Source organism: Hyperolius riggenbachi, chromosome 3 (genome assembly GCF_040937935.1).
Source record: "Hyperolius riggenbachi isolate aHypRig1 chromosome 3, aHypRig1.pri, whole genome shotgun sequence".
Taxonomy (NCBI): domain Eukaryota; kingdom Metazoa; phylum Chordata; class Amphibia; order Anura; family Hyperoliidae; genus Hyperolius; species Hyperolius riggenbachi.
Window position 1 is genome coordinate 51,192,985 of NC_090648.1, and position 13,782 is coordinate 51,206,766.

Here is a 13,782-nt window from a genome sequence, read left to right on the forward strand (position 1 = left end):
ATTCTTGATTACGGTTTCTCTTTAAAACACAAGGTGAAAATAAACTTATGAGATAAACAACTGTGTCTATCATCCTCCTCCTAAATATAACCCTTTTTTTTAGATATCCTAGTTTTTACTGTTTCATTGTCTCTCAATAACACATTTATTGCAGTATGCCAGAGCTAAAATCTATGAACTATTGACCCTTTTTATCTCTTTCCTGCTCTCTGCAGCCATTTCTGCCAGGAAAGTGTTTTATGGCTCTAATACCTTTTCATTCTGACCCAGTCCCAACCCAGACAGAAACTGTGACTTACATGCCTGATGTTTAACTCTTTCAGGCAGGGAAAGAAAAAAAGGAACACAGCCTAGTTATTTGTGTGCTTGGCACTGTACATACACATGTCTATCTCATCATGTCACATGTCACCTCGGGTGTCCTTTAATGATGATCGTGTATTACAGTATCTGAAACAATTACACAGTATTTTCTCGTGATAATACGGACATGTGAAAGGGATTCTTTTTTCCTATGAATAGCTGATGACGGGACGGGAAACAGGACAAAGTCTCACATCTTCAGTAAAAAAGAAAAATACATCTATAAAAGAACAACTCACAAAAGCCCATCTTTATACAATATCACTATAATTTAACAGTGTTTAGTAAAAAAAAAACAACAACAATAACTTAAAGTGAACCAGAGACGAATCATCCTCATGTATTTTACCCTATATATCAGTGGGAACATTAGAGAAAACGCCTACCCTGCTCTCTGTTTCATTCTTCACTGCTCAGCCTGTCTGGTATCAGCCCTGATAAAATCCCCTACTGAGCATTCAGTCTGGCTTTGCTCAGGAATCATTACAGCTGAGTCATTATAGCAGAGCCAGAAGAGTGCAGGCTTGGGCTTGAAAAGACATCAGAGAAGACAGACTCGGCTATGATTCCTGAGCAAAGCCAGACTGAATGCTTAGTTGGGGATTTTATCAGGGCTGATACCAGACAGGCTGAACAGTGAAGAATGAAACAGAGAGCAGGGTAGGTGTTTTCTCTAATGTTCCCACTGATATATATGGTAAAATACATGAGGGTGCTTCGTCTCTGGTTCACTTTAAAACTTTAGAAATTCAAAAAAAAAATTTAATCCAAAACGGGTGCAGAAGGGAGAGTGTTGTGATTTCAGATGCTTCTATTGTGAATTCGTAATTCAACCTAAGTGGTCACAGGAATAGGACACGTGGCTTTTCCTTGTGGCTGGGGTTCCGTTTCATGCAGAGCCGGATCATCCACAAGGCAAACCTAGGCAGCTGCCTAGGGCCTACTGAGAGTAAAGGGGCCTGATGGATGATATCTCCCACCAAATCTTAGTAAAAAAGCCTGGTGACCATCAATATTGCCTTGGGCTCTAGTTCATCTTAATCCATTTCTGGCCTGCTATAATGAGAAATATTTGTCATTGCATCCTGAAATTTGGAGGCACAGATCACTGTATGAGTATCCTCTCATCTCCCTTCTTCATCACCTGTGTCTGATAAATCCTCCGTATATCAGATTGTGAATAGGGCTATGTAGACAGTTATGGAGAATAGGAGAGAAGTTTAAGGACGCCCCCAATGTTAAATTTGATGGGTTGTTTACTAAAGGCTTTGAAGTTCAGTTCAGTATCCGAGGCCAGCCTGAATGCAAACTGAAGAGAAAGGTCCGTGTACACAAAAAACAAACATACAAAAATACAAAACATCAACTGGCTTCAAACTAAAATAAAGTTTAAAACGAATGTTATATTTACAGTTGAACCAACGCCAAAGGTCTGCGCACACTACTAGCCCCAACACACCTCCTTTGACCCCTTTGGGGATATTATATGTGGACCAGCACCCCCCACTGTACCAGTACGTTTCAGGAAAGCGCTGCAGCCTATCACCTCCTTCTTGTTTAGAACCCATGCTAAGACTGCTGGACGTTGCCACTGGTCACATTTGGAGATCAGCAGAGATGCCACGGTTAATAAGGCCTCGGTATCACACATGACTTTATGCCTAAGGAAGAGGTTTGAGAAGTTACGAAAACTTGCTTCTGAAAATATATTTAGTTAGTCAATAAAGAGTACCATAGAGCTTTCATCATGGAACTAAGACAGCACATTGTATGGCTCTATCCTGCAGGATCCAATAGTGCAGGGACATATTTACACTGTAGGCACGTGCCTACAGGCGCTTGATGAAGGGAAGGTGGCTCCTTCCCCTCCCCTAGCACCTCCCTCCTTCCCTCCCTATGCAGAGTCCTGAGCAGAGAGTAAACGAGAGGTTACTCTTCCAGCTCTCGGCATTCCACTGATAAGATCCCCCTTCAGTCAGGGACTCCACTAGATACTTTATGGATACCTTTGGCTGCCTAATGCTAAGGGGCACCTGTACCTATGAGGGGCAAGGAAGAAGTGAAGCTGGGACAGCAGCACACTTGTGGTGTGGGTTGGAAGGGTTTTGTAGGTTCTTGGAGGGCGAGGTCTAGGGTGCCAGGACATCTGTGCCTATAGGCTCCTGTGAGGTAAATCTGAGCCCTTCAGTCGCGTCACTACAATACTGGGGCCTCCAGTGAATCTTTGATGGGGACCCCCCAATATTCACACCTCTTCCCTTGCCTCCCCTTGGTGCCCTACAGATCCTGAGGACCCATCTCATATGGGTCATAACACAAGTGTGGCCATCATGGTCTTCACACCCATAACAAGTGTAGCCACAAAAACACCTGAACTGAAGCATAGTCCCCTGTATCGGAGGAAGGGAAGGTTAGTGGTTGGGGCCTCCACAGCTCGGGGCCTCCCTGTGATCTCAGTTGCTCCTCCCCTCTAGTTACGCCCCTGGCCAGGAACCAATAGCACGGTGCTTCAGTACAATTTAGCTAAGTGGAACTCGAGAGATTTGATTAACTTCAGAAAACATTGGTTTGGGAAATAGAAGTCTCTAATCTCTGCTGTTACTGAAATCCATGCTAGTATAAACAGGAAACGGCCATAAAAACACGATTAGCCGTACATTTCACAGGAATTACACTGATAAGACAATTCAACGTGCTTCCTCTATATAAACCTATTTTCTGGAATAAAAGTATTCCGTAAGCAAAAATAAAACAATACAGACAGTATTTCCTTTATATACTTTGCTTATGCACCACTTTTTTTTAAATATAATTTTAGTACCGGTTAAACATGTTCTGATTACATTTCAGAGTGAATCAACAATTGTGGAGCATGGATCCTATATCCACCATCCATGACTCAGTCCTCAGTACATTCCTATCACAATTCACTAAAAAGAATGGAGTAGAACTGTTACAACTGTTTTGGACGGAGAGAAAGGGAAATAAGACAGTGATAAAAACCCCTGTAAGACTATTATATAACGGTCTGGTGTCCCAGAATCTCTTCAAAAGGAATACATACAAAACCCCAAAAAACATCGGAAGTTTTGTCAGGCCTGGAACCCACTAGAGCAGTTTTTTGAGCATTTAGGGAGCGCTTTTAATCGCTAGCTATTTCCCTTAACGCTCTGCCAATGTAAATGGAAGGGACAGATTCCACTAGAGCAGGAGTGTCAAGCTCAAATATAAAGTAGGCCGAAATTGTGCACTAGTGACCTAGTCGCGGGCCAATCTTGATGTCTATTGGGCACCATTCTCCCTTATAAAGTTCCCAGGTGGCTCCCTCCTCCCCTATGCAGTTCCCTAGTGTTTAGTCCTTTCCCCTCCCTCCCCCATATGGCTTCCCTGGTGTTCTAGGGCTTCACCTCCAATATAGCTTCCCTGGTGGTCTATAGTGGGTCAAACATGATGCAAAGTGGGAAAACCACTTGAGGGCCACATTTAATGGCTCTGAGGGCCAGATTTGGCCCGTGGGCCGGAGTCTGACAAGTATGCACTAGAGAGATTGCGATTAGGCAAATCGCAATCGTGGGACATGCAGCATTTTGAGAGCGTTTCCATTCTAATGAATTGTATAGGAGCAGGGAAATCGCTCCCAAAATTGCTTGCAAAATGCTATCACAAATCGATTGCGATAGCGTTTTGCACTTTCCAGTGGGTTTCAGGCCTCCGGCTTTTACTGCTGTCTGGCTTACTGTTAGGGAGATTATTTTCACTTTTGTTTCCTAGACACGTAATGAAGGCCCAGAGACACAGACAGCAATAAAAACCAGCCTGTTAAAATCCTCCCTTGCCCTATCTGGATACACACACAAAAACAGCTTTGCCATTCTTATATCTGCTTTCTATATGCTTGCTTCCCACAGATATCAGGTGCAATCCCTGACTCTTAGGCAATTGCTGTCCTATAAAAGATCATTATGTGAAATGACTGGATTAAGTGACATCTGTCGGACAGTTACACACATAACACGTAACTACACTTGTTTCTTCTCCTGATCTGTGCATATCAATCCACTGTTATGTCCAGTAGCAGAAGTGATTAGGATAAGAATCAGCATCTCTGCTTTTATTAGACCTCTTTTCCTCTGCCTTACCCAGCCATACGAAAAATCCCAAGGTTAGATAGATGTGGAGGATGACATATTAATTTCCTTTTAAACAACGCAGATTGCCTGGCTGTCCTGCTTATCCTCTGCCTCTAATCCGTTTAGCCATAGAGCCTGAATAAGCATGAATAAGCATGTTTCTGACTGAAATCTGACCGAAAAAGCTGCATAGTTTATCACGTTGCACTACTGCAGCCAAAGAGATCAGCAGGACTTCCAGGCAAATGGTATTGTTTAAAAGGAAATAAATATGGCAGCCTCCATATTATTCTCACTTTAGTTGTCCTTTAAATCACAACTTAACTTGATAACTCCTGCATGATCACTTTTCGCCCCTCCCTTCTGATGACTCATGCTGTCCAGCTGGAGAGCAGACAGCATGAGTCATAAGAAAGGAGTGCTAAGGGGTAGAGATGGTTAGTGAGATGCCACAGACTCCGGTTTGCCTGTAAATGTAATGCAAATCATATACAGCTTTGAACTGGCGCAATCCAAATCGACAAGAATTATCCAATGGCAAGCTGTTTAAAATTAGCTTTAAAATGTTCACGCATCTCATTAACCACATCTAGAGAGGCATGGGAGTCAGGAACAGGCTTGAGTGACCTGCAGGATTTTTCATGTGGCTGGATAAGATGGAAGAAAACATGTTCAGGGTAAGAATCAGGATCTGTGCTTCTGTTAGAGGTCATAACAAAAGATTCCATTTCTCATGCATGGATCCACAGGATCACTCTATGGAATCTGTCATCGACAGTCTAGTAGTTTCCTATGTCTGAGTCTGTTTAAGCTGTCTGCATCTGAGGCAGCCTCAAGCCCTCCGCCCTCAGGACAGCTGATCACTGACAGTGGCACGGACAGGGTTGGCTGAGCTGAGGGCCCCTGTTCTTCCTATGTATGAGTTGATTCTAGTATTTCCTATTCATTTGTTTTCCTAATTGCTTTAATTCACATAAAGTTCCAAAGAAAGATCCAAAGAAAAATAAGGGACCTCCATCTGGTCACCTTTCCCCTGTTCTAGCAGACATTTCATCACTCTTATAGAGTGACTTCTTCAGCACTGAACAGGTTGCTTTGTAGGAGTGATGGAACACCTTCTAGACTGGGACGGATTTGAGGCAAGGCCACAAAGGCTAATGCCTAAGGCCGCAGGAGAGCAAGGGGTGGCCTGGCACTCAGGCAGCTAGCCTGTCAAAATAACTATGGGTCCACGAGTGCCTTTGTGCTACTGGGCATGTGTGCACCATATTCACACATGCGCAGTTTGGTTGCACCAGTTCTAGAACAGAAGAAGGTTTCCCATGGCAGCTACATCATTTGTCTATGTATATATTATAACCTGCATAAATGGCAACCTTCACAGGAATGTCATCCGCCATTTTGATGAAACATAATGTCCGGTAGCTTTATCCTCCCTTTAAGTTTCCAAATAGGAAGTCCGCAGTTCCCTTGAAATTTCCCTCCCCACTCTCCTGCTTTCATTTTACATCTATTCAATTTGGTTAAGTTCCTGGAATAATGTTTTCCCTGGTGCTTCCATGGCAGCATACTATGGTTCAGGGCGGGGCTAGAGCCCCTAGTATGCTGCCATGGAAAAGGAAAGGAAAAGTTCCTGTAGGTAAGTATTAATTTTCCTGTTTCCCTGGCAGTATACTATGGGGTATGGCCCCGCCCCCTGAACCATAGTATGCTGCCATGGAAATGCATAAGGAAAGAACAATTTCCTGTAGGTAAGTATTAATTTTCCTAGTATTCAAGCTCCTCAATATAACTCATGATTTAGGCCTTCTAGCCAGCTAGATATCAAATCAAGCTTGTTGTCTCTCTTATACATGAAAAAATGCAGTATAACTACTTTCATATACATGGCAAAAAAGCAACAAAGGCAAAGTGCAAGTGTACAATATAGAAAAAGGAATTTTGCATTGGGCCGGTCCTGGACGCTTGCCGGGAGTCCAAAGTTTGACAGTAGTGCAAACAGTGGAGTATTTACCCAAGCTAATCACTGGAATGTTCAAAGCTTTAGCAAATATTTCATCTTGTGCACTGAGCTTACAGGATCTCGCTCAGTGAAGTCCTCAGGGAAGTCCTGGAATCATGGTGGCACCAAAAGAAGATAAACTGGAAGCCATTGAGGCTTAGATCCTATAGTCAAAAGGGCCCCCATGTACTCTGACTTTCGGAGAAATGATTGCACTAGAATGTTCTGAAAACCACTGAAGTGTAGACCGCGCAGAGGGCAAGATCCATGCATAATACCCAAAACATTGCTCACGAGATCGTTGTACTAGCTGCCTGGCTGTGATTTCATTGAGTAATGTGTCTTCTCAAGGCAAACTGGAATCCTCAGTCTACTATTCTGACAAGAATGAGTAGTTTCTTCTAACAGAACAAAGTATATCAAGGACTAAGTACCCCGATAATGTGACCAGAAGAACTTGTCCACTTGTCCACAAGGGTTGTCAGAGCAAGTGCACAGTGCAGTCAGGTGGAAGGCACAGTGTGGAAGTCACAGGAGGTCCAATATCCTTCAGTGGAGTATTTTAGGAAACCAGTAGGTTGACCTCACTGGAGATAGCATCCGTTCCACTCTTGAGGTGACTCGGCACAGACAGTCCAATAGTGAAGCTTCAGTCTGTTATTCCAGTAGAGGTTCAAGAGGAAATACTGACCTCTGCTCTCACCCAGCCATGTCATAGTTTAAGCACAGTGAAACTGATACAACCGCAATATCCCACATATTCAATTTAGATGGTTGGAAATGATCAACATCCACAAACAGTGCTTATTTATTGTCAACCTTGTGGTTGGCATTGACCTTTGCTGATAGCAGTAATATCATGAAGCAGCCCAGGGTAAGAAGAGCATTTGCAAAGCCCCAATATGAGATTCTGACTCGGGAGGAACTGGGATTCTCAACCAATGGGGCAATTTATGGAATAAACCTGCTATTCAAGACTCCTTTTCTTATTTCATGTGATCATTCCATTCATGGCGGTGACATGGCATTGTCATCAGAGTGAAGGACAGTGGGCATACTGGTCTAGGTAGTGGCAGTGACTTGTGGCCTCCAGTGTGGTGGTTACATAGTGCAGACAACAAAACAAGCCAAATACTGGGGGCCTTGGTACAAAATGATGTTTACAGTTGAAAAGGATAGTCCACCAGCATCAAATGATGTGGAAGATGTCCATGCTAACCTTGTCAAGTCAATGCCTTTTTCTTCTGAATTCTGATCTCATGGGGTGGACAAGGAAACATCATGAACTGGAATTCCAATAATATAACTAAATAGGAGGCTACAATGAAGCACATCTTTGAGATGAAAAACATTGTTTTTGTCCTCTCCATGTACAGTTGGCTTCCACACTATGAGGAATCTTTAGAAGATATTGCAGAATACTCGGCCCAGCCATGTCCAAATGTTTCAGGTTCTTGGGCATAACCTCCTACTGAATTTTCACACTGGTATGGATTCTTCTGATGGGGCATGCGTGTAGGATATAGATCTACCACAAGGTGCTTGCACGTCACCATTGTTTTTCTTCCGGCAATATAAGACAGTGCCCACTGTCGCCATAGCAAGAACGATCAAGATTAATGAGATAATGGCGATCTTCATGTTCTTCATCTTACCATCGGGGTCTTCATTCTGGTCTGACTCTTTATGTTCCTCCTCACCTGAAAGACCAAAAAGAAAATAAAGATTTCATTATAAGAGGCAAAGGATGAGGAGTTTAAAGAATACAACAGGGTTCATGTCATACAGAGTGCATTAGAGAAAAGAAGGTGCAATCAATAACACCTCGCCAACAAAAACATCGTATCTCAGTCCTTTACAAGATGTTACTCAATGCTTTCTATTAAGGTTACCCAAAATATATAACTGAATGGGAAACAGAACTTGGCTCTCAAGTCAGAGATGCACAAAAAAACAGCTGCATTAGCTCCCAACTCATCCTATAGCACCATTATACAAGAGTCTAGTCACAAACTATTGACTTGTTGGTAAAAGAACTCAGAGTTTATTCATAAAATATTTCTTGAAGAATCTAATGTGTGCTGGAGAGGTTGTGATGAGGTGGAGACTAAAGGCCCATACACACGTCGGATTTCCGCGAACGACGGGTCGTTTGAACGTCCCGTCGTTCCGTCGTTCGCCCGCTAAATCGGGCGTGTGTACAGACTATCATTCGTTTGATATGAGTGAGTTTGAGCGATCCGCCGGGAATATTTAATTGATGCCATTCTTGCACTGTTAATCACCTGTACCTGGTACAGTTGGCCATTGGGTGATTGGGGTTCAAATTCAGAAAAGGGGTGGAGCCACAGCCAATCAGATTTATTTTATTTCAATGCAAATTATTGATGCCAAAGACCGCAAAGCTCACAAACTTGGTCATTAAGTAATTTTGTGTTAGGGTTAGAAAAAGTGGGTGGAGCCAGCACCAGCAAAATACATACCTGGGCAATGCCGAGTCTTCAGTGGGCGGAGACAAACACAAATTTCACTGGGAAAATGTAAACTGCAGCCATTCTTACATTATTAATTGAAGGGTTCTAAAACTTTGCACAGTTGGTCACTGGGTGACTGGGATTAATATTCAGAAAAGTGGGTGGAGTCTACAAAAACCAATCACAATTCACCTAAGCCTCAAACCTGGTACAGTTGATCATTGGGTGACTGGGGTTAAATATTTAGAAAGGGGGTGGGGCCACAAACAGCGAATCAGATGTGTTTCCTTTCAATTAAGATTATTCATGCCAAAGACCACAAATCTCACAAACTTGGTTATTGACTATTGACAATTGTGTGTTAGGGTTAGAAAAAGTGGCCACAGCCAACTGCAGCCAAATACATACCCGGGAAACATTAGGACATCAGTGGGTGGAGAAAAATACAAATTTAACTGCCAGAATGTAAACTGCAGCCATTCTTACACTGTCTGTCAATGGCAGGGTTCTTAAACTTTGCACAGTTGGTCACTGGGTGACTGGGATTAATATTCAGAAAAGTGGGTGGAGCCTACAAAAGCTAATCAAAATTCACCTATTGATTTTCAAAGGCGTGGAGCCACAGCCAATTAGATTTATTTCATTTCAATGCCAATTATTGATGCCAAAGACCGCAAAGCTCACAAACTAGGTCATCATTGAGTAATTGTGTGTTATGATTAGAAAAAGTGGACAGAGCTAACACTAGCCAATTACATACTCGGGCAACGCCGGGCAACCAGCTAGTGTTGAATAATAAAGTAGTTCGCTCTAATGCTGGGGATATACGGTTCGTTTCCCCCCTTATCAATCGAGCCGCTGATGGCTCGATTGATAATTTCCGACAGGTCCGATGACCCGCCGGATCGATTCCCCGCTCGATCCCCGCGGGCGGACAATAGCGGGGAGTCGAGCGGAAGATAAGAAAGCATCCGCGGGGACGAGCGGGAATCGATCCGGACGGCGGCGGGGACGAGCGGGGACGCGGCAGGAGTCGATCCAGCGGCTAATCGAGCCGCCGGATTGGACCGTGTATGCCCAGCATAAGGCTTGGCCATACTCTGGTTGATGTGGCCGAACGATAAATCCCTCTCAGATCATAAGCTGATAAGAGAGGTATTTATCTGATCGAATACCTCCACACACTGTACACCGATTTTCAATAGACTTCAGAATGAAATCTATTGATAAGCTGTGGAGCCTTGCACTGGCTGCTGGGACCTTGACTATGTGTGTCCTCCCTGGGCCGCGCAAAGTGTCGGCAATGGAGCTTACATTCACTTGTCCATCGCCACATGTCTTCTCTCCATAGCTGCCAGGCGCTTCTCTGTGTCTGCTTTCTCCCGGGGCACCTGTGTCCCTTGACAAACACTGGAGGACAAACACTAGAGGCGAATTTGAGCTACTGCACAGGCTTGGCCATTCTTGTACAGGTGCAGTACAGCCATGGTGCGTTAATTTCAGGCATTATTTATTGGCCTGAGGAAGTGGGGTGTCCACCCACGAAATGCGTTGCTATACAAGTACTATACAAGTAGTTGCTCACCTTTGTGAGTATTCTCCTCTTTAGGTTTTTCCCTCTGGACTAACCTTACAACATGATCTGGGCTTCCATTGTCCTTGTGTTTTTTTCTCCAAGCTATAAACAACATCTCAAGCTTTTCAGATACACAGCTTTTATTTAGAAAAATAACAAAGTCTCCAGAACTTGAATCAACCACAATAAAATATAACTCACTAGAAACAGTTTTGTGAACAAGCCCCATTGATCTATGAGTTGTGTCATACCTTTGTGCGAGCTGCTGTCCCCGTTGTTGGTGTCTGAACCATGCACCACAGGTGGCGGGGTCTGTATTGGCATGGTTGGCTCTTTGGTGGGAAGCAGAGTAGTCTGGTCCTCATTCTGTATTGTGGTCTTTGTGGTCACAAGAGGTGTTGTTGGGGGCTTAGCGCTTGCGGTTGAGGGATTTACATTGGACCCCTTGGAAAATTCTGACTTGGAGTCTGAGGACGAGGAATCCGAACATTTTCTACCTGTGGAGAGAAGGCCGTTACTAAAGGTATACAAATCCACATAAAGGTCTACTTAGCCATATAAAGGTCTACTTAGCCATATAAAGGTCTACTTAGCCACACTTTTATTGAAAAACTGTCCTAATAATTTGGAAACCTGGTTGTTACAACTGCTGATTTGTTAGAGGCGGCTATATTCCTGACTAAGATGTTTACTGTATGAGATTACTGCTCCAAGTCACTGATTGCCAACAATCAGACATCCACATAAAGTTATAAGTCATTCTAATACTGTTAATGGCAGGGCTCTCTTCCCACAATTTGTCACTGGGTGACTGGGATTAATATTCAGGAAAGTGGGTGGAGCATACAACAGCCAATCAAAATTCAACTATTGATTGTCAAGGGGAATATTTAAATTGCTGCCGTCCTTACACTGTTAAAGCGGATCCGAGATGAAAAACTAACTATAACAAGTAACTTGTCTATATATCTTATCTAAAGTTTACACAGCAAATCTAGCTGCAAACAGCTTTAATAGAATATGATTATTTCTTCCTGTGATACAATGACAGCAGCCATGTTGTTTGTAAACATTACACTGAGGCAGGCTTATCTGCATCTTGAGCACTCAGCCTGTGAAAAACCTAATCCCCCCTCCTCCTCCCTCCCCCCCCTCTGCCTCTGAAATCTCTGGCTTGTAATACCTCCCCCTCCTCCTGCCCAGACTGAGCTCCCTAGAGCCCTTGCTAATGTCTGAAAATGCCAAGGCTCTGTGAAAACCTGTGGGTGTGGCTTGTTTAGTTTATAGGGAATTAGAGTATTAAAACAAAAAACAAACCTCACAAACTTGGTCATTGATGGACTGTGTGTCTAAGTTAGAAAAAGTGGCTGGACCCAACAACAACCAAATACATGCCCAGGCAATGCCCTGTCTTCAGCTAGCACACAATAATAATATGGTAAGACATTAGACTCTGACTTAGAAATGGATTAGATTGTGAGGCCCTCTGAGGACAGTCAGGGACATGACAAGTGCTGCAGAAGATGTCACTGCTATATAAATACATAATAATAATAATAATAATAATAATAATAATATGGTAGGGGACTAGACTATGAATATGGAAGGATTAGATTGTTAATTCCACTGAGGACAGTCAGTGACATGACTATGTACTCTGCACAGTGCTGCAGAAGATGTCACTGCTATATAAATACATAATAATAATACGGTAGGACATTAGACTATGACTATGGTAGGATTAGATTGTGAGCTTCTCTGAGGACAGTCAGTGACATTACTATGTACTCTGCACAGTGCTGCAGAAGATGTCAGTGCTATATAAATACATAATAATAATATGGTAGGGCATTAGACTATGACTATGGTAGGATTATAGTGTGAGCTCCTCTAAGGACAGTCAGTGACATGGCTATGTACTCTGCACAGTGCTGCAGAAGATGTCAGTGCTATATAAATACTAAATAATAATAAAAATCATCTAATGTATCTCCCGAAATCATCCTGTAGGAGAAATTAAATAGGTAAACCTGGTTATTAGGGATGGTTAATTAGATGCTAATAATTCTGCATTGACGCACATGTTATGCAAATATATGCAGATTTGACATGGAGCAATGAAAAGCACCTGCTGCTGCATTTCATTGGTCCATTTTCAAATCGTATAAAATTAGCATAACATCACTACTGATCATATGTAATGGTGAGAATAGCCTTGAGTACTGCCCTCTAGTGGTGGTTTACGCTTCAGCAGTGGGTCCTTAGCTCCCTCCTGCTACTATCAACTCTGGATCGAGAAACCATACCCTCTGTGGCTTCTCTTAAAGAGACTCTGAAGTCTCGCGAAAATGAGGTTTTTCTTTTAAAAACCTCATTAACATTTTAGTCTCACCTAAAATGCCGCATTCCCGCGTCTGCAAACCCCCTCGATCTCCCCAAACTCACGGGGGTACAGGGCAGGCAAAATCCACGACTTTCTTGGTCGTGGATTTTGCTGCCGCCTCTATGCGCATCAATCAGCGCGTATCTCCGCCTCTCCCCCGCCCCTCTCAGTGAAGGAAGACTGAGAGGGGCGAGGGGGGGAGGCGACGATCCGGCGCTGATTGACGCGCATAGAGGCAGAGCCGCGCTGCCTCTATGCGGAAGTTGCCTGCCCTGTCCCCCGTGAGTTTGGGGTGATCAAGGGGGTTTGCAGCCACGGGAATGCAGCGTTTTAGGTGAGACTATAATGTTAATGAGGTTTTTTAAAGAAAAACCTCATTTTTGCGAGACTTCAGAGTCTCTTTAAGTCCTCAGTGGCAGGAAGGCATAAAGCCTATAGAAAGAAGCTTACTCGTGGAATTAGTGATGGCCATGTCCAGGAGAACTCATAAAGAAGCATGTGATCAGTTTGGTCAGGTGACAGATATGTATGTCTCCAGGGCCGGTTCTAGACAGGCACATATAAGGGGGCAGCCAGAAATTTGCAGGGGGCATAAAAAACCCCTGCGCCGCGCATAGCGCGGCGCGCCAAAAAATGGGCGTGGTCATGCAGCAGACCGTGGGTGTGGTCATGGGTGGGGCCAAATATACATGACTTTAGCAGTGGTGTTAAAGGTCTGCTGGGATAGTTTGAGCTCTGCTGTAGTGCATCCCCCAAAAATATGTGATCTGACAGCATTTCACCAAAAATACACTGCCAAGTTGCTGATGTATGGCACCCTTAAAGGAAACCAAAGATGATTGATACTGTTTTAT

General features: G+C 43.5%; 1 protein-coding gene across 1 annotated transcript in view; it reads right to left on the reverse strand.

Moving 5' to 3' along the window:
* Nucleotides 1-1,046: 1,046 nt before the first annotated feature.
* Nucleotides 1,047-13,782, reverse strand: part of LOC137562602 (uncharacterized) — a 64,045-nt gene continuing 51,309 nt past the window's right edge. The window contains exons 4-5 of the mRNA XM_068274106.1: nucleotides 10,797-11,042; nucleotides 1,047-8,195 (exon numbers count right to left, since the gene is read on the reverse strand). Coding sequence (XP_068130207.1) covers nucleotides 7,975-8,195; nucleotides 10,797-11,042 — 467 coding nt within the window. The 3' untranslated portion in view covers nucleotides 1,047-7,974. The remainder of the gene's footprint in view (nucleotides 8,196-10,796; nucleotides 11,043-13,782) is intronic.